This window comes from Phocoena sinus, chromosome 10, assembly GCF_008692025.1.
Source record: "Phocoena sinus isolate mPhoSin1 chromosome 10, mPhoSin1.pri, whole genome shotgun sequence".
In the NCBI taxonomy this organism is placed as follows: Eukaryota; Metazoa; Chordata; class Mammalia; order Artiodactyla; family Phocoenidae; genus Phocoena; species Phocoena sinus.
In genome coordinates this window covers 52882596-52896821 of record NC_045772.1, presented here as the reverse complement: position 1 = coordinate 52896821, position 14226 = coordinate 52882596, and the positions used below count along the sequence as shown (strand labels likewise).

General features: G+C 42.8%; 1 protein-coding gene across 6 annotated transcripts in view; it reads left to right on the top strand.

Annotated features, from left to right (window-relative positions):
* The window catches only part of SRGAP1 (SLIT-ROBO Rho GTPase activating protein 1), a 274730-nt gene extending 268729 nt beyond the window's left edge, over positions 1-6001 (top strand). For all 6 annotated transcript variants that reach the window (XM_032644932.1, XM_032644931.1, XM_032644930.1 and 3 more), the window contains one exon: positions 152-6001. In XM_032644932.1, the coding sequence (XP_032500823.1) occupies positions 152-529 (378 nt within the window). In that variant the 3' untranslated portion in view covers positions 530-6001. The remainder of the gene's footprint in view (positions 1-151) is intronic.
* The last annotated feature ends 8225 nt before the right edge of the window (positions 6002-14226 follow it).

Genomic DNA, 14226 nt, shown 5'->3' with positions numbered 1-14226 from the left:
CTTGCTATGAGTTTGTTTTTGAAGTATGCTTGACCTACAACACTGCTAATTCCTGTCACATGACGTAGTGATTCGATATTTCTATACATTTCAAAATGATCGCCGCAATAAGTTTAGTTACCGTCTCTCACTTCTGGTTATTCTTCAACAGGATATTGAAGAGACGATGAACACTGCTTTGAATGAACTCCGAGAACTGGAGAGACAGAGTACAGCAAAGCACGCCCCCGATGTGGTGCTGGATACCTTAGAACAAGTGAAAAACTCTCCCACCCCTGCCACGTCCACGGAATCTCTCAGCCCTTTGCACAACGTTGCCCTCAGGAGCTCGGAGCCTCAGATTCGACGTAGCACTAGCTCCTCCAGTGACACAATGAGTACTTTCAAGCCTATGGTGGCGCCCAGAATGGGCGTGCAGCTGAAGCCCCCAGCCCTTCGGCCGAAACCTGCTGTTCTTCCAAAAACAAACCCTACAGTAGGGCCCACCCCTCCTTCCCAGGGTCCAGCAGACAAGTCTTGCACAATGTAAAAACCAACTGAGCGAGCATACGGGGAGGTGATTAGAAAGAGAAAACGGATTAGTGACAAAAGTCAACAATCCTTAACTTTCCTTAGTCGTGTGCTTACAACTGGAGACCCTTCGGCTTTTCTGTGTTCTCGAATGTAATGTCTGAGACTAGCTAAATTAACACGGGCATTTGTATTTTGTAATTTCATCCTTTTTTTTAATAACTGGACATACCCTGTGTCATTTTAAAGACAATAGAAACACTTAGACTTACTTGAAAATCCAATGCTGCACCATTTGTAATGAAGGCACCACCGCTCTGCCCCGCACGTTGCACGGTGCTTCAGGCTTAGTGTAGCCTGGATGAGTCAGAAGCGTCTGAATCCAAAGGCAGGAGGATCTGAGTTCCAGGCCTTGGAATGTAACCAGTGTTGGTCTCTGGCACTCGGGGTAAGGCTAAAAGGTGACAATGGATTGTTTGGTAGCTGACAGTGAGTACCTCTTATTCCATGCAGTGTGGCAGGGGGCTGGCTCTTGCTACAGACTTGCTGTTGTCACAGTGGGGTGTTCCCAGCGCGAGCTGCAGCCCACCGGCTGACTTTCGTAACAGTCGTTTCCCTGGGTCCCGGTGAAAGTCTCAGCAGGAGCGGGTAGAACCTCTGCAGTCACTGCTTGAACTGAACCTGGGAAGGGACAGTCCTCCAGAGCTATCGCTGTGACTCTTTCCCCAAGCCTGATCAGGCCCCGGAGGGTTTCCAAGTCCATCCCCTACGTTCACGGCAGACTAGAACAGTCTAATTTTAAAGACTTTCTGGTTACACTACTCCATGAACCCCTTCAGAGGTCTGTTGTTGCCTAGAAAACAACTTCTAGCTCCCCTAAGCCCCCGTGTCTTCCTCTGTGCCAACGGAGAAAGCAGACAGCGCACAAGTCCTTGGTTCGCCGGCCTTCCCTTCCCCTGACAAGATGACCTGGGTTCCTTTAAACGTGCTACAGAGGCCTGAGGATCCTAAATTGAATCCCCAGCTCCCCTCGGCATTTGTCTCTTTGAGCTACGGTACTGGCGTAAGAGCCAGAGCAGCCAAGGTGGGACGATGACCTCATGCTTCCAGGACGACTTCCTCCCAGTTGTGCATCCTGGAACCATGGCTTTTTTTGTTTTCTCCGTGTGGTCTCTACTACATCACTCACACAGTCAGCTGAACTCCACTGACTCCCTCTTTCTCTAACATCCTCACCCACAGACAGTTTTTCTTTAGCCCATATTTATGCTGTTTCTCCTCTATCTTAAAAAGGGTTGCTTTGAATTCATTTGTTTTTACTAAGGTACAGATCACCACTGTCCTAACAGCAGCAGCTTATACCATCTGTAAACCTATGAGCATTTTATCTACTCTGTCGTTGAACTTACTGAGGAAGAGTTTTTTTGTTTGTTTTTTGGTTTGGGGGTGTTGTTTTGTTTTCAGAAAAATGGGTGGCCAGAACTAACCCCTCTGGACCACTTTGATTTCAAACTGGCAGCCAACTGCGTGCCCACCTAAGAGTTACAGTATGGGCTTTGATTTCTCAGCTCATTGGCGAATGCATCAATGTGGAAAAAATGGGGATCTGTATTAAAATCCAGACATTACTTTGATCTCTACCTCAGTTCGCCAGTCTAATCATTCTAATGCAAAGAGAGATGACATTTATGAGATACTGTTACCTTTCCAAGTCACACTGCTGGTGGCTTGCCTGCAGCCTGATTTCACAAATGGATTAAGTAGTGAAAAAAATTATTTCAAATATAATATTTCCAGGTATTGTAAACCTCTGAATTTTTACAACATCCTTCTTGCCCATTTTGAAAGAGAGACCCAGCTCAGCATCTTTTGCAACACCCCCCCCCACCCTCTCCCCCTTGAGCTTTAGTGGTCCTTCAGCACCTTTGGGCACCATGGAAACCCAGCCAGGACTGAGCTCTGAATAGCACGAACCCTTTTAAACAACCTTCCCAAACTTCTAGGAAATTGAAACTTTTAAGATCATCTCCCAGTTCTTTCTAGATTCCACTGTGGTCTCTAATTCTCTGTTGTTAACGGGGAAACAGAAACAGTGAAAAGGGTGGAAGTAATGGGGGAGGAGACTTTAAATCTTTTAGAAATTAAAGAGGATTCTTAAAAAACCACTTCCTTATTTGATGGATGAGTAAGATGTTAACAGAGGGCGTCAAAAGGGCAGAGGTGTTTTGAACTTACTAATTTTTGAAGGGTTCTTTTACAGGCTTTAACTTTAGCTTTTCAGATCTTACTCCTGCAAACTCATTTCTTCAGACTTCTCCCTGGTAATCCTCCCCGGTGTCTCCTCACTTTGCTGTTGACACCTGCGATGGAACGAGGACTGCCTTTCCACCCTCCAGATCAGGACTCTGCTGCCTCGCACGGCAGAGGACATGCTGCTCCAGACCTCAGAGGAAACATTTCCGAATACCCTCCCATCGCTCCCTTTCTTTACCTGTCTCTGTCTTTTCTCTCTATAACTCTGTTGTCACCCTGAGGCTTTTTTTTTTTTTTTTTTCCAATTCCCAGGGAAGGATGTGACCTCAGAGTGAGTAAGGACTCACTAATCCTTACTTTGTTTAGTAAAAGCCTTCAGATTCCAAGGATAAGACAAAGTGGCCACTTCACAAAGGATCCAGAATAACACCCAGTAAGTTCCTTAAAGTTTCAGCAGCTGAGAGGGTTCACCTGTATGTGGTTCTCTTTACTGCCACAGGTGTAGCCCACAGTGGGGAGGTGGGAAGTCACAAGGAATGGGGAGAGAAGAAAGAAAATAAGTCCCTGAGATGTTATGCCCCAGTTTCAAGGATCTTAACGGTTCATGTGCAGTTTGGGAAGTGGGTCATTTTGATGATGAGTAAATTATGGTTCTACAAAGATTACCTGACTCCACTTACACAAGAATATGTATTCACGGCTGATATAACAGTGTTCACGTCCCATCCACAGAACTCACTGAAGTAGATTTACCAAATTGGCCTTTCTGTTTGGGTGGGGATGCTTGGAGTGGGTCGTTAGGATAGAGTGAACGGTTCTTAGTACCTGTTTCCTGATGAGTGTTCTGTAAATTATTTCAATCCATTGAATGGCCCTTTGTAGAGCTCCATGTTCAAGTGTGGCGTAAACGACGTTGTTCAACAGTTCTTCACATTTTCACACAATGTAATCCGACTTTGGTGCCCCTTGAGCAATCCATAGAATAATGTACAGCGGGGTCCCACTTAATCTACAGCAACGAACATGAACAGTGATCAATGGATATAGAGCGCCAAGGGTCAAATTGTATGAGTTTTCTGTCTGTGTACTTTTGCCATTCCCAAAAATGGGTCTTTAATTTAATTAAGAAAAAAGTGGGGGGACATGGTGGTCTCCTTAGTGTTTGGGAATGAAGCATAGCCTCTGGGGTCTGTAAACTGAAGAAACTTTAGTAATCACAGCCTCTGAAATCCAAAGTTAAAGAGCCTGTGGTTCTATTGGGTTTACAAGACTACGGATTTGGGATGACATTTATTCCTGACCACAGTAGTGAGGGGCCATGAATTCAGGAAATGCGCTTGGGGCTGAGTCTTGCTCTGAGTTACCTGCCACATAGGCCCCAAGGCACAGGCAGCTTAGAAGTGAAGTCTCTTCCCATGTATGAATGAGCTCACGACTGGAGACTGGCCCCTGAGCTAAAAGCCAACCTCCAGCTGGGCTGGGGTGTCAGGCATGGGGCAGGGTGACTGGTACAGCTTTGTTCAAATCAGTAAAAATAAACTGGAAATTGAGCTTTCACTCACCCACCCTAGTATACTTTACAAAAAAAAAAAGTCTTTGTAGTATAATCAAAATGGTACCTGTATCTTAAAATTACGTAGGGAATTTTGTACGCTTAAATAATTGTTCTGGGCTCCATAATGCTTATCTTAGAAACTGTTTAGTAAAAGAAAATATATAAACCGTGCATTTGTGAATGCCCCCCCCTTAGAACATTCATCCAAGTTCAATGTATAGTGTGATGGTTATTATAGATGTTTGAAGTATAGTAAGTGGCTGTGTGACAGGAGAGACTGCTGTTTACCTACTGACTTAAGGGTAACTCCTGCCCACGTAATTAAATCAGTATTGTCCTTTCCTGTCGGTTTGATTAATTGCAGTATTGGTGGCTTCCTGCTTGTGACTGTTACCTGATCGTGTCAATGTACATCCGTAGTATGTACATGTGAAAGTGCCTTTCTATTTTAGAGGAGTTTTAGCCTTGTTCTTTACTGTTGCCCCGCCCACCTCCTCCCCCAAGTGCCACCCCAATTCCTGCATCCACTTGACTGTTTTGAAATTTCCTTCCCTCTCTCCCAGCTGCTTCTCCATCCCCGCACCTTTTCATGCCTCGGTGCTCAGCCTTGTCCTGTCTTGCATCCTTGTCGGTCATGGTCAGGTCATGGTCATCAGACGTGTTGTTTTCCTCTTAGCCGTGACTGTGCCTTTCGTTTCCCACAGTCACTCTCCGGGTCCCCCGCAAATCGCCCCCCTCCCCTCCCCTGCTCACGTGCTGCTGACGGCCATCCTGTTCGCCTCTGCTCTGTACTGCCTCTTCCCGTGACATTCCCTCCTCTCTGAGGTGAAAGTAAAGGGGGATGCTTTTCTAGTTCTGGAAGAGAAAAAAAAAGAAAGTTTTGTTAATCTGTTGTGACAATGCACTTTTATGTATAAGTACTGTACATTTTGGCATGTACCATTCCAGGCTTCAGTATACAGTCAGGTCTGTTCTTCATGGTGTATCTTTATAATAAATAAGATAGTTCTGGCTGCCTTTGTCGGCTTCCGATGGTCTGATTCTCTGCCGTGTTTTCATTCCTTTCTATTTCTAATCACTATTTAACGCACACACACCCCACCAGAGCTGAGTTGCCTTAAATCGTTAAATCATATGAAACTACCTTTTTTAAAAAAAAAAAAAAAAGTTTTCATCTTTGATTTTGGTTTGTGAATTTGAAAATGAGGCCTCACGCACAGGGCCTTGTCCATGAAGCCAGGGTTTTTTAGAGGCATAGTTTGGAGACCCCTCTGTAGTAAGAGAGACGGGGCTGGGAGAGTCTTAACTAAGAGGCTGAGAGAGCACAGTCCTCCTAAACACTCCAGGCTGAAATCTTTCCTTTGAGGAGTTTCTGACGTAGTAAACCTTGTCAAGCTGATTTTTGGTTTCATTTGAATCCACTGAAATGCAATCCTTAGGTATAGACTATGTTTAGAATTCCCCCATGTATGGATATTTTATCTTCAAATTTAGCTTTTTTTCCTAACTCTTGAGGACTAGCAATACATAATATAGTTTTGTAAATCTGTATCAGCAATGTGCAGATTGTATCAGCAATATACCAGACTGAATATTGATGAGCTGTAAAAAAAAAAAAAAAAAAAAAAATGACATAACTTGAGGGGAAAAAAACTTATTGAAGCATAAAATACATAGAGAAAAGTACACAAATCATTAGTGTAAGAGCTTTCACAAAGTGATACGCTAATTTATCCACCCCCCAGATCAAGAAATAGCACATTAACAGCCTCCTAGAAGCTAGGCTTTCAAAATTATCAACATCCTGACGAATAACACCATAGTTTGGTTTTGCCTGTCATTTTAACTTTCTACAAACAGACTCGCGGTGTGTAGATTTTCTGTCTGGCTTCTTTTCTTGAAATTTATGTTTGGGAGAGTCCATGTTGTTAAATATAATGGTAGTTTTCTACATTTTTCAGGGCTGTATAGAATTCTATATGAATATGTACAGTTATAGTATTTCCTAATTAAACTTTAGGTATTGTATGCATGGCTGTATAGAATTCTATATGCATGTGCTTGGTGTTTTATTTTAGTATTTCCTGATTATACTTTGGGTATTATATGCAGAAATCTTTAAACATGCGCAAATTAATGGAAGAAAAAAAAAAAAAAAAGACCCACCTGTTAAAGGAAATCTTTTCCCCAAACACGATGGAATGACTTTGAACTAAGCCATTGACTGGAACGCCTATCTAAAAGCAGGTAGGTACCATTTTAGGACTGAGAGTTGGATTTAGAGGCTGCCGCATGGGAACAAAATGCCCAAGTCAGACTATAGGATTGTTCCAGGAAAGCCCCACTGTCCTGCATCTCCCTCACTTCTATCCGCAAATCCACGAGCCTCAGCCTCTGCCACAAACCCTCCCCACATGCGCCTGTATCCCTCACGCCTGAATTAGAGTCCCACGTGAGTATGGTTGTCAGCTCCCACTGTTCATAGGCCAGCACCCTGTAAGAATATTAGGAAGGCAGGGAAAGGGAGTTTTCCGCTTCTATCTTGAGTAGTTGGGACTCAAGCAGAAAATTCCCAAACTTGATCTAAAATGCCCAACAGGTCCTGGAAGCCAAAAATGATGGCACATTCTATGCCATGGGCCATATATCCCCTTTTGGATTTTGGAAAATAGGGTTAAGAGACCTTTGAGAAGTAATCATGGTGAGGTTCTTCATTCTTCAGTAGACTTTTATCTATATAGTAGATAGAAAACTTGCCTTCTACAGGGAAAAATGGTGATTTTATCATGATGGGTCCTTCGCAAGAGTGGCCAGAGAGCTGGAACCAGGTTGGATATCAAAATGTGTGTCTGTGTGTTTAAGAGAGAGAGATTGGTCCTCCTGTAGCCCCAAGACAACATTCTTTACTCGACATTAACAACCTGAAGGAAGTTAAGATATTTGCAGTCCAGTTCTGGCGAATAGCGGGTGCCCCCTTCCTACACATCAGAGTGCGCTCTCTGTCAAGTGCACTCCTGGGATGATTGCCTTTCTTTTAGCTGCTTGGGTGTGCAGCTGAAGGGAGGACTACTGATGAATTATCCTCGATCATGTCTGTAAGCTAGGGGAGAGGGAGGCGTCATCAATAGTCTGGTGGCATATTCGAAATTATACAATGATATGATATTAACTAATTTGAAAATGAGATTTGGCTTTCTAAGCCTTTGATGGATGGACTGCATCCTTTTTTTTTTTTTTTTTAAGGCCACATGGTCAGGATTTCAAATAGAAGGTACGGACCGTGAGCGAAGGATGATTATTGCATTAGTAACTGAATATTAGCAGATGCATTGGGAAAGGAGGGAAAATTTTCCAATACGACAAAAATCTATTATCTGATCCTAATTCAAACTCAGTTACTAGACTTCTACAAATCATCAACCAATGCCTTAATTTCCCAGACAGAAATAATCCACAGCAGCATTTTACTATATTGTCTTCTAACCCTTACACTATGCTTCTTTTTAGTGGAGTTGAATTTATACTGTGCATATAATTGTGTATCCTTGTCAGGTTTTTCTCCCTCGTATCAGTTCATATACAAGTCTCAGTAAACATGATTTTTTAAGGACTGCATTAATATTCTAGCATATGAACATACCATAATTATTTAATCATTTTCCTCTCACTGAGTGAGCCTGTTTGCAGGGTTTTTTTCAACGAATGTTCTACAGAGCTGTAGTAAGCAGCTCTGTACAAATCACTGTCTGCATTTTGGATCATTAATTTAGCATTGAATCCAAAAAATGAAATAACTGGGTCAGTGGGTATAAGCATCTCTAAATTTCATGATAAATGTTGCCAACATGTTTTCCAGAAAGTTTGCACAAATTTACACTACTGCCGGCAAAGTATGAGTACAGAACGCAAGCTTACAATACTGTCATTTTGTTTCTTTGCCAATGTAATAGGTAAATGAGAGTTTTGATCCAAATCTCCAGTCTTTGTTAAAGTGCATATCCTCATTTTCAGAGTAGAAATCCCTGTTTTACTCACCTCTTTGTCCTCAATCTCAGATGTCTTCCTCCCTATCAATTCAGCTGAATATCAGCAGAGATTTTCCCTTAGGCACCTTAAACTCAAGAGACCCAAAAACTAAATCCACTTTCTTGCATTCCAAAACATATTCCATTCCCCTCCACCAACATCCAGTGTTTTACTGATTTTTCTCTCTGATTTAACCTAGTTCTGTGTGCTTCATTTCTTTTTGCCTCAACTATTGCACTATCTTCCCACATAGTTTTCCTGGGTCCACTGTCTTCCCTTTGCAAGGATTCTCTATACTCACGCTAATCATCTTTCTTTAAAAAAACAAAAACAAACAATCTAACAAACTAGTGAGTAAAAAACCCAACAAGCAAGCATTGACAACTTACTATCTACTAGGCATTGTTTTAGACATGTTACATAAAAATAGCTAATTTGTATTGAGTGCCAGACACCATTATACAAACATTAATTTAATCCTTACAAGAAAGCCAAGAGAAAAAGCTACAAATTATCCTTACAAACGAGAAAACTAAGCCAGGAGGGGTTAAGAACTTGCTGTGGTCACAGAGCTAGCCAGTGGTAGAGCCAGGATTTGATTCTTAAGCCACCTGGTCCCAGAGGTTGTGCTTGTAATTACTGCTGCATTCTGACCCCTGTAAGATGCTCACATCACTCCCCTGCTCAAAAACCATATGTGGCTCCCCACTACAACCCAGAACTATGTCTCATTCATCTTTGCACCTTCAACCTAACATATCATTAACTAACAAACTGAAATGAATGCAGTATCTGCCACATTGGCAGTCTGCCACTTCAGCCTTCCTGCCCACCACTTCCCTCTCAAGAACCTTTACGCTCAGCCCTATCGGGTTACCTTGCCCTGAATGGGCTGCGCTATAAGCTTCGTCACCGCAGCTCAGGCCGTTCCTCAGCCCAACATGTCCCCTGCCTCACTGATATCCGCCTGATGCAATCATTTAAACTTAAAAGCCCAGCAGAAGTGTTACATCTTACACAAAAAGTTCCAAAATCTCTCAGCTGGTGTTCACTGCTCCGCCATCTTCCATGCTTCCACTGCCTTCACTCTCATTCAGTCAGGCTCCTCTCTGGGCATGTAGCTGTGAACAAGACATACAGGCTTCCTGGTCTCATGAAGTAGGTTCTCATTGGATAACAACCAAACAAGCCAACAACTATTCTGGCAAAACATTTCAGGTGCTGATAACTGCTATGGAAAGTAAAAGTGAAACAGAACAGGGTGATTTACAATGTCTGGGAGGGGGACTTTAGATGGGACAGTTTGAACGTCACCTCTGAGGTGGTAGAATTTGAGCTAAGATCTGAGTGATGAGAAGGAAACAGGCAGGTGAAAAGAGAGAAGAAGACTTGGCCAGGCAGAGGGAACTGCATGGGCCACTGCCCTGTGAAAAGGCCATGCAGAGTTGTTAGGGAGTTAAAGAAGGTCACAATGACTGGAGCCGTGTAAGCGAGAAAAACTGAGATGGAGATGGAGCTGAAGGCTAAAGAGTGGATAGAGACCAGACTTTGGAGGAGCTTAGAGGCCAAAAAGCATATTTAGATGTCATTCTAAGTGCAAGGAGAGTCACTGGAAGGTTCCAAGCAGGAATATGACATCATCAATGTTTTAAGAAATTGTTCTACACAAGTACAGTGAGACGTCACATCATACTGTTAGGATGGCCATTGTCGGGGGGAATAAAAAAAAGGAAAGAGGAAGGAAGAAAGAAAATAACAAATGTTGGTGAGGGTGTGGAGAAATTGAATCTTTGTGCACTGTTGGCAGGAATGTAAAATGGTACAGCTGCTATGGAAAACAGTATGGCATTTCCTTTAAAAAATTAAATGTAAAATTATTATATCATCCAGCACTCCCAATTCTGAGTATGTATCCAAAGAACTGATAACAGAATCTCAAAGAGATCTGTGCATCACATTCGTTGCAGTGTTATTCACAATAGCTAAGGTGTGGAAGCAACCTAAATGTCAATCGATATTTGAATGGATAAAGAAGATGTGGTATAAGACCCAAAAACCACCTTCCACAAGTTGCACACCCAGCTGCCCACATCAGGCCAGACCTACCTGGGACCAGCTGGGTCCCAGCCCTGCCCACTGGCAGGCCAACACAAGCTTCAGGACACCCCGGAACCCACACCCAACTGTGTCAGGAGCCAGCTCCCCCCAACCCCCCTGCCCCTCAGCTATCTGACACCAGCTCTGGGATCCCTGGGCCCTTCAGCCAGATTCCAGGACGTGGCACTGCCTGCCAATACTCCAGCACTAACCCCAGGAACTGGCTTCACCCGCCAGTAGTGGGGCAACAGCCCCAGAGTCTTCCGGACCCTGATGCCACACACCAGTGAGCCAGCACTAGCCCCAGGGCCCCCTGGGTTTCTGCAGTCAGCCCCTTGTGACAGGCCCCACTAACCAGCAGCAAGCAGCATCTACAGAAGGTAGGCCTGGCAACCAGTTGGGCCAGGGGCTAACAAAGTCTACCAGATCACCCACATAGTCTGCCACAACAGAAGGACCCACGCGGCCCCTTAGGGGGAGTCCCTAGAGCATACAGCTTGGGTAACAGAGGAAAGTGCGCTGTCAGGACTTTCCTCCAGAAGGTCACTTCTCCAAGGTCAAGAAACATAACTAACACGTACATAAAAATAAAAGTAGCAACTTAGACAAAATGAGGCAACAAAGGACCATCTTCAAACAAAGGAACAAGATAAAATCCCAGAAGAAGAACTAAGTGAAGTGGAGATAGGCCATCTACCCGAGAAAGAGTTCAGAGTAATGATCGTAAAGATGATGGCAGAACTCAGGAAAGAATGGATGCACAGAGATGGAAGTTTTTAAACAAACAGTTAGAAAGGATAAAGAACAACCAAGCAGAGATACAGAATACAATAACTGAAATGAAAAATACACAAGAAGGAATCAATCATTAGTAGACTAAGTGATACAGAGAGTGGATCAATGAGCTGGAAGACAGAGTAGTGGAAATCACTGCTGCAGAACAGAAAAAAGAATGAAACGAGAGGAGGAACCAAGATGGAGTAGAAGGAAGTGCTCTCACTCCCTCTTGCAAGAACACCAGAATCACAACTAGCTGCTGGACAATCATCAACAGGAAGACACTGGAACTCACCAAAAGATACCTCACATCCAAAGACAAAGGAGAAGCCGCAATGAAGCGGTAGGAGGGGAGCAATCACAGTAAAATCAAATCCATAACTACTGGGTGTGTGACTCACAGACTGGCAAACACTTATACCACAGAAGTCCACCCACTGGAGTGAAGGTTCTGAGCCCCACGTCAGGCTTCCCAACCTGGGGGTCTGGCAACAGGAGGAGGAATTCCTACAGAATCAGACTTTGAAGCCTAGTGGGAATTGATTGCAGGACTTCCACAGGACTGGGGAAAACAGAGACTCCCACTCTTGGAGGGCACACACAAAGTAGTGTGCGCATCGGGACCCAGGGGAAGGAGCAGTGACCCCATAGGAGACTGAACCAGACCTACCTGCTAGTGTTGGAGAGTCTCCTGAAGAGGCAGGGGTGGCTCTCGTTCACCATGGGACAAGCACATTAAAAGGATCATACACCACGATCAAGTGGATTTATCCCAGGGATGGAAGGATTCTTCAATACACAAGTCATCAATGTGATACACCATATTAACAAATTGAAGAATAAAAACCTTATGATCATCTCAAAGGATGCAGAAAAAGCTTTTGACAAAATTCAACACCCATTTATGATAAAAACTCTCCAGAAAGTGGGCATAGAGGGAACCTACCTCATCATAATAAAGGCATATACGACAAATCCACAGCAAACATCTTCAATGGTGTAAAACTGAAAGCATTTCCTCTAAGATCAGGAACAAGACAAGGATGTCCACTCTCACCACTATTATTCAACATAGTTTTGGAAGTCCTAGCCATGGCAATCAGAGAAGAAAAAGAAATAAAAGGAATATATTGGAAAAGAAGAAGTAAACTGTCACTGTTTGCAGATGACATGATACTATACATAGAGAATCCTAAAAATGCCACCAGAAAGCTACTAGAGCTGATCAATGAATCTGGTAAAGTTGCAGGATACGAAATTAATGCACAGAAATCTCTTGCATTCCTATACACTAATGATGAAAAATCTGAAAGAGAAATTTTGGAAACACTCCCATTTACCATTGCAACAAAAAGAATAAAATACCTAGGAAAAACCTACCTAGGGAGACAAAAGACCTGTATGCAGAAAAGTAAATACACTCGTGAAAGAAATTAAAGATGATACCAACAGATGGAGCGATATACCATGTTCTTGGATTCGAAGAATCAGTATTGTTAAAATGTCTACTCTACCCAAAGCAATCTACAGATTCAATGCAATCCCTATCAAATTACCAATGGCATTTTTTACGGAACTAGAACAAATCATCTTAAAATTTGTAGGGACACACAAAGACCCCGAATAGCCAAAGCAGTCTTGAGGGAAAAAAACGGAGCTGGAGAAATCAGACTCCCTGACTTCAGACTATACTACAAAGCTACAGTCATCAAGACAATATGGTACTGGCACAAAAACAGAAACATAGATCAATGGAACAAGATAGAAAGCCCAGAGATAAACCCATGCACCTATGGTCAACTAATCTATGACAAAGGAGACAAAGATGTACAATGGAGAAAAGACAGTCTCTTCAATAAGTGGTGCTGGGGAAAAAACTGGACAGCTACATGTAAAAGAATGAAATTAGAACACTCCCTAACACCATACACAAAATAAACTCAAAATGGATTCGAGACCTAAATGTAAGACCGGACACTATAAAACTCTTAGAGGAAAACATAGGAACAACACTCTTTGACATAAATCACAGCAAGATCTGTTTTGATCCACCTCCTACAGTAATGGAAATAAAAACAAAAATAAACAAATGGGACCTAATGAAACTTCGAAGCTTTTGCACAGCAAAGGAAACCATAAACAAGACGAAAAGACAACCCTCAGAATGGGAGAAAATATTTGCAGACGAATCAACGGACAAAGGATTAATCTCCAAATATATAAACAGCTCATGCAGCTCAGTATTAAAGAAACAAACAACCCAATCCAAAAATGGGCAGAAGACCTAAATAGACATTTCTCCAAAGAAGACATACACATGGCCAAGAAGCACATGAAAAGCTGCTCAACATCACTAATTATTAGAGAAATGCAAATCAAAACTACCACGAGGTTATCACCTCACACCAGTTAGAATGGGCATCATCAGAAAATCTACAAACAACAAATGCTGGAGAGGGTGTGGAGAAAAGGGAACCGTCTTGCACTGTTGGTGGGAATGTAAATTGATACAGCCACTATGGAGAACGGTATGGAGGTTCCTTAAAAAACTAAAAATAGATTTATCATATGATCCAGCAATCTCACTACTGGGCATATACCCAGAGAAAACCATAATTCAAAAAGACACAGGCACGCCAATGTTCATTGCAGCACTATTTACAATAGCCAGGTCATGGAAGCAACCTAAATGCCCATCGACAGACGAATGGATAAAGAAGATGTGGTACATATATACAATGGAGTATTACTCAGCCATAAAAAGGAACGAAATTGAGTCATTTGTTGAGACGTGGATGGACCTAGAGACTGTCATACAGAGTGAAGTAAGTCAGAAAGAGAAAAACAAATATTGTATATTAACACATGTATGTGGAACCTAGAAAAATGGTACAGATGAGCCAGTTTGCAGGGCAGAAGTTGAGACACAGATGTAGAGAACAGACATATGGACACCAAGGGGGGAAAACTGCAGTGGGGTGGGGATGGTGGTGTGCTGAACTGGGCAA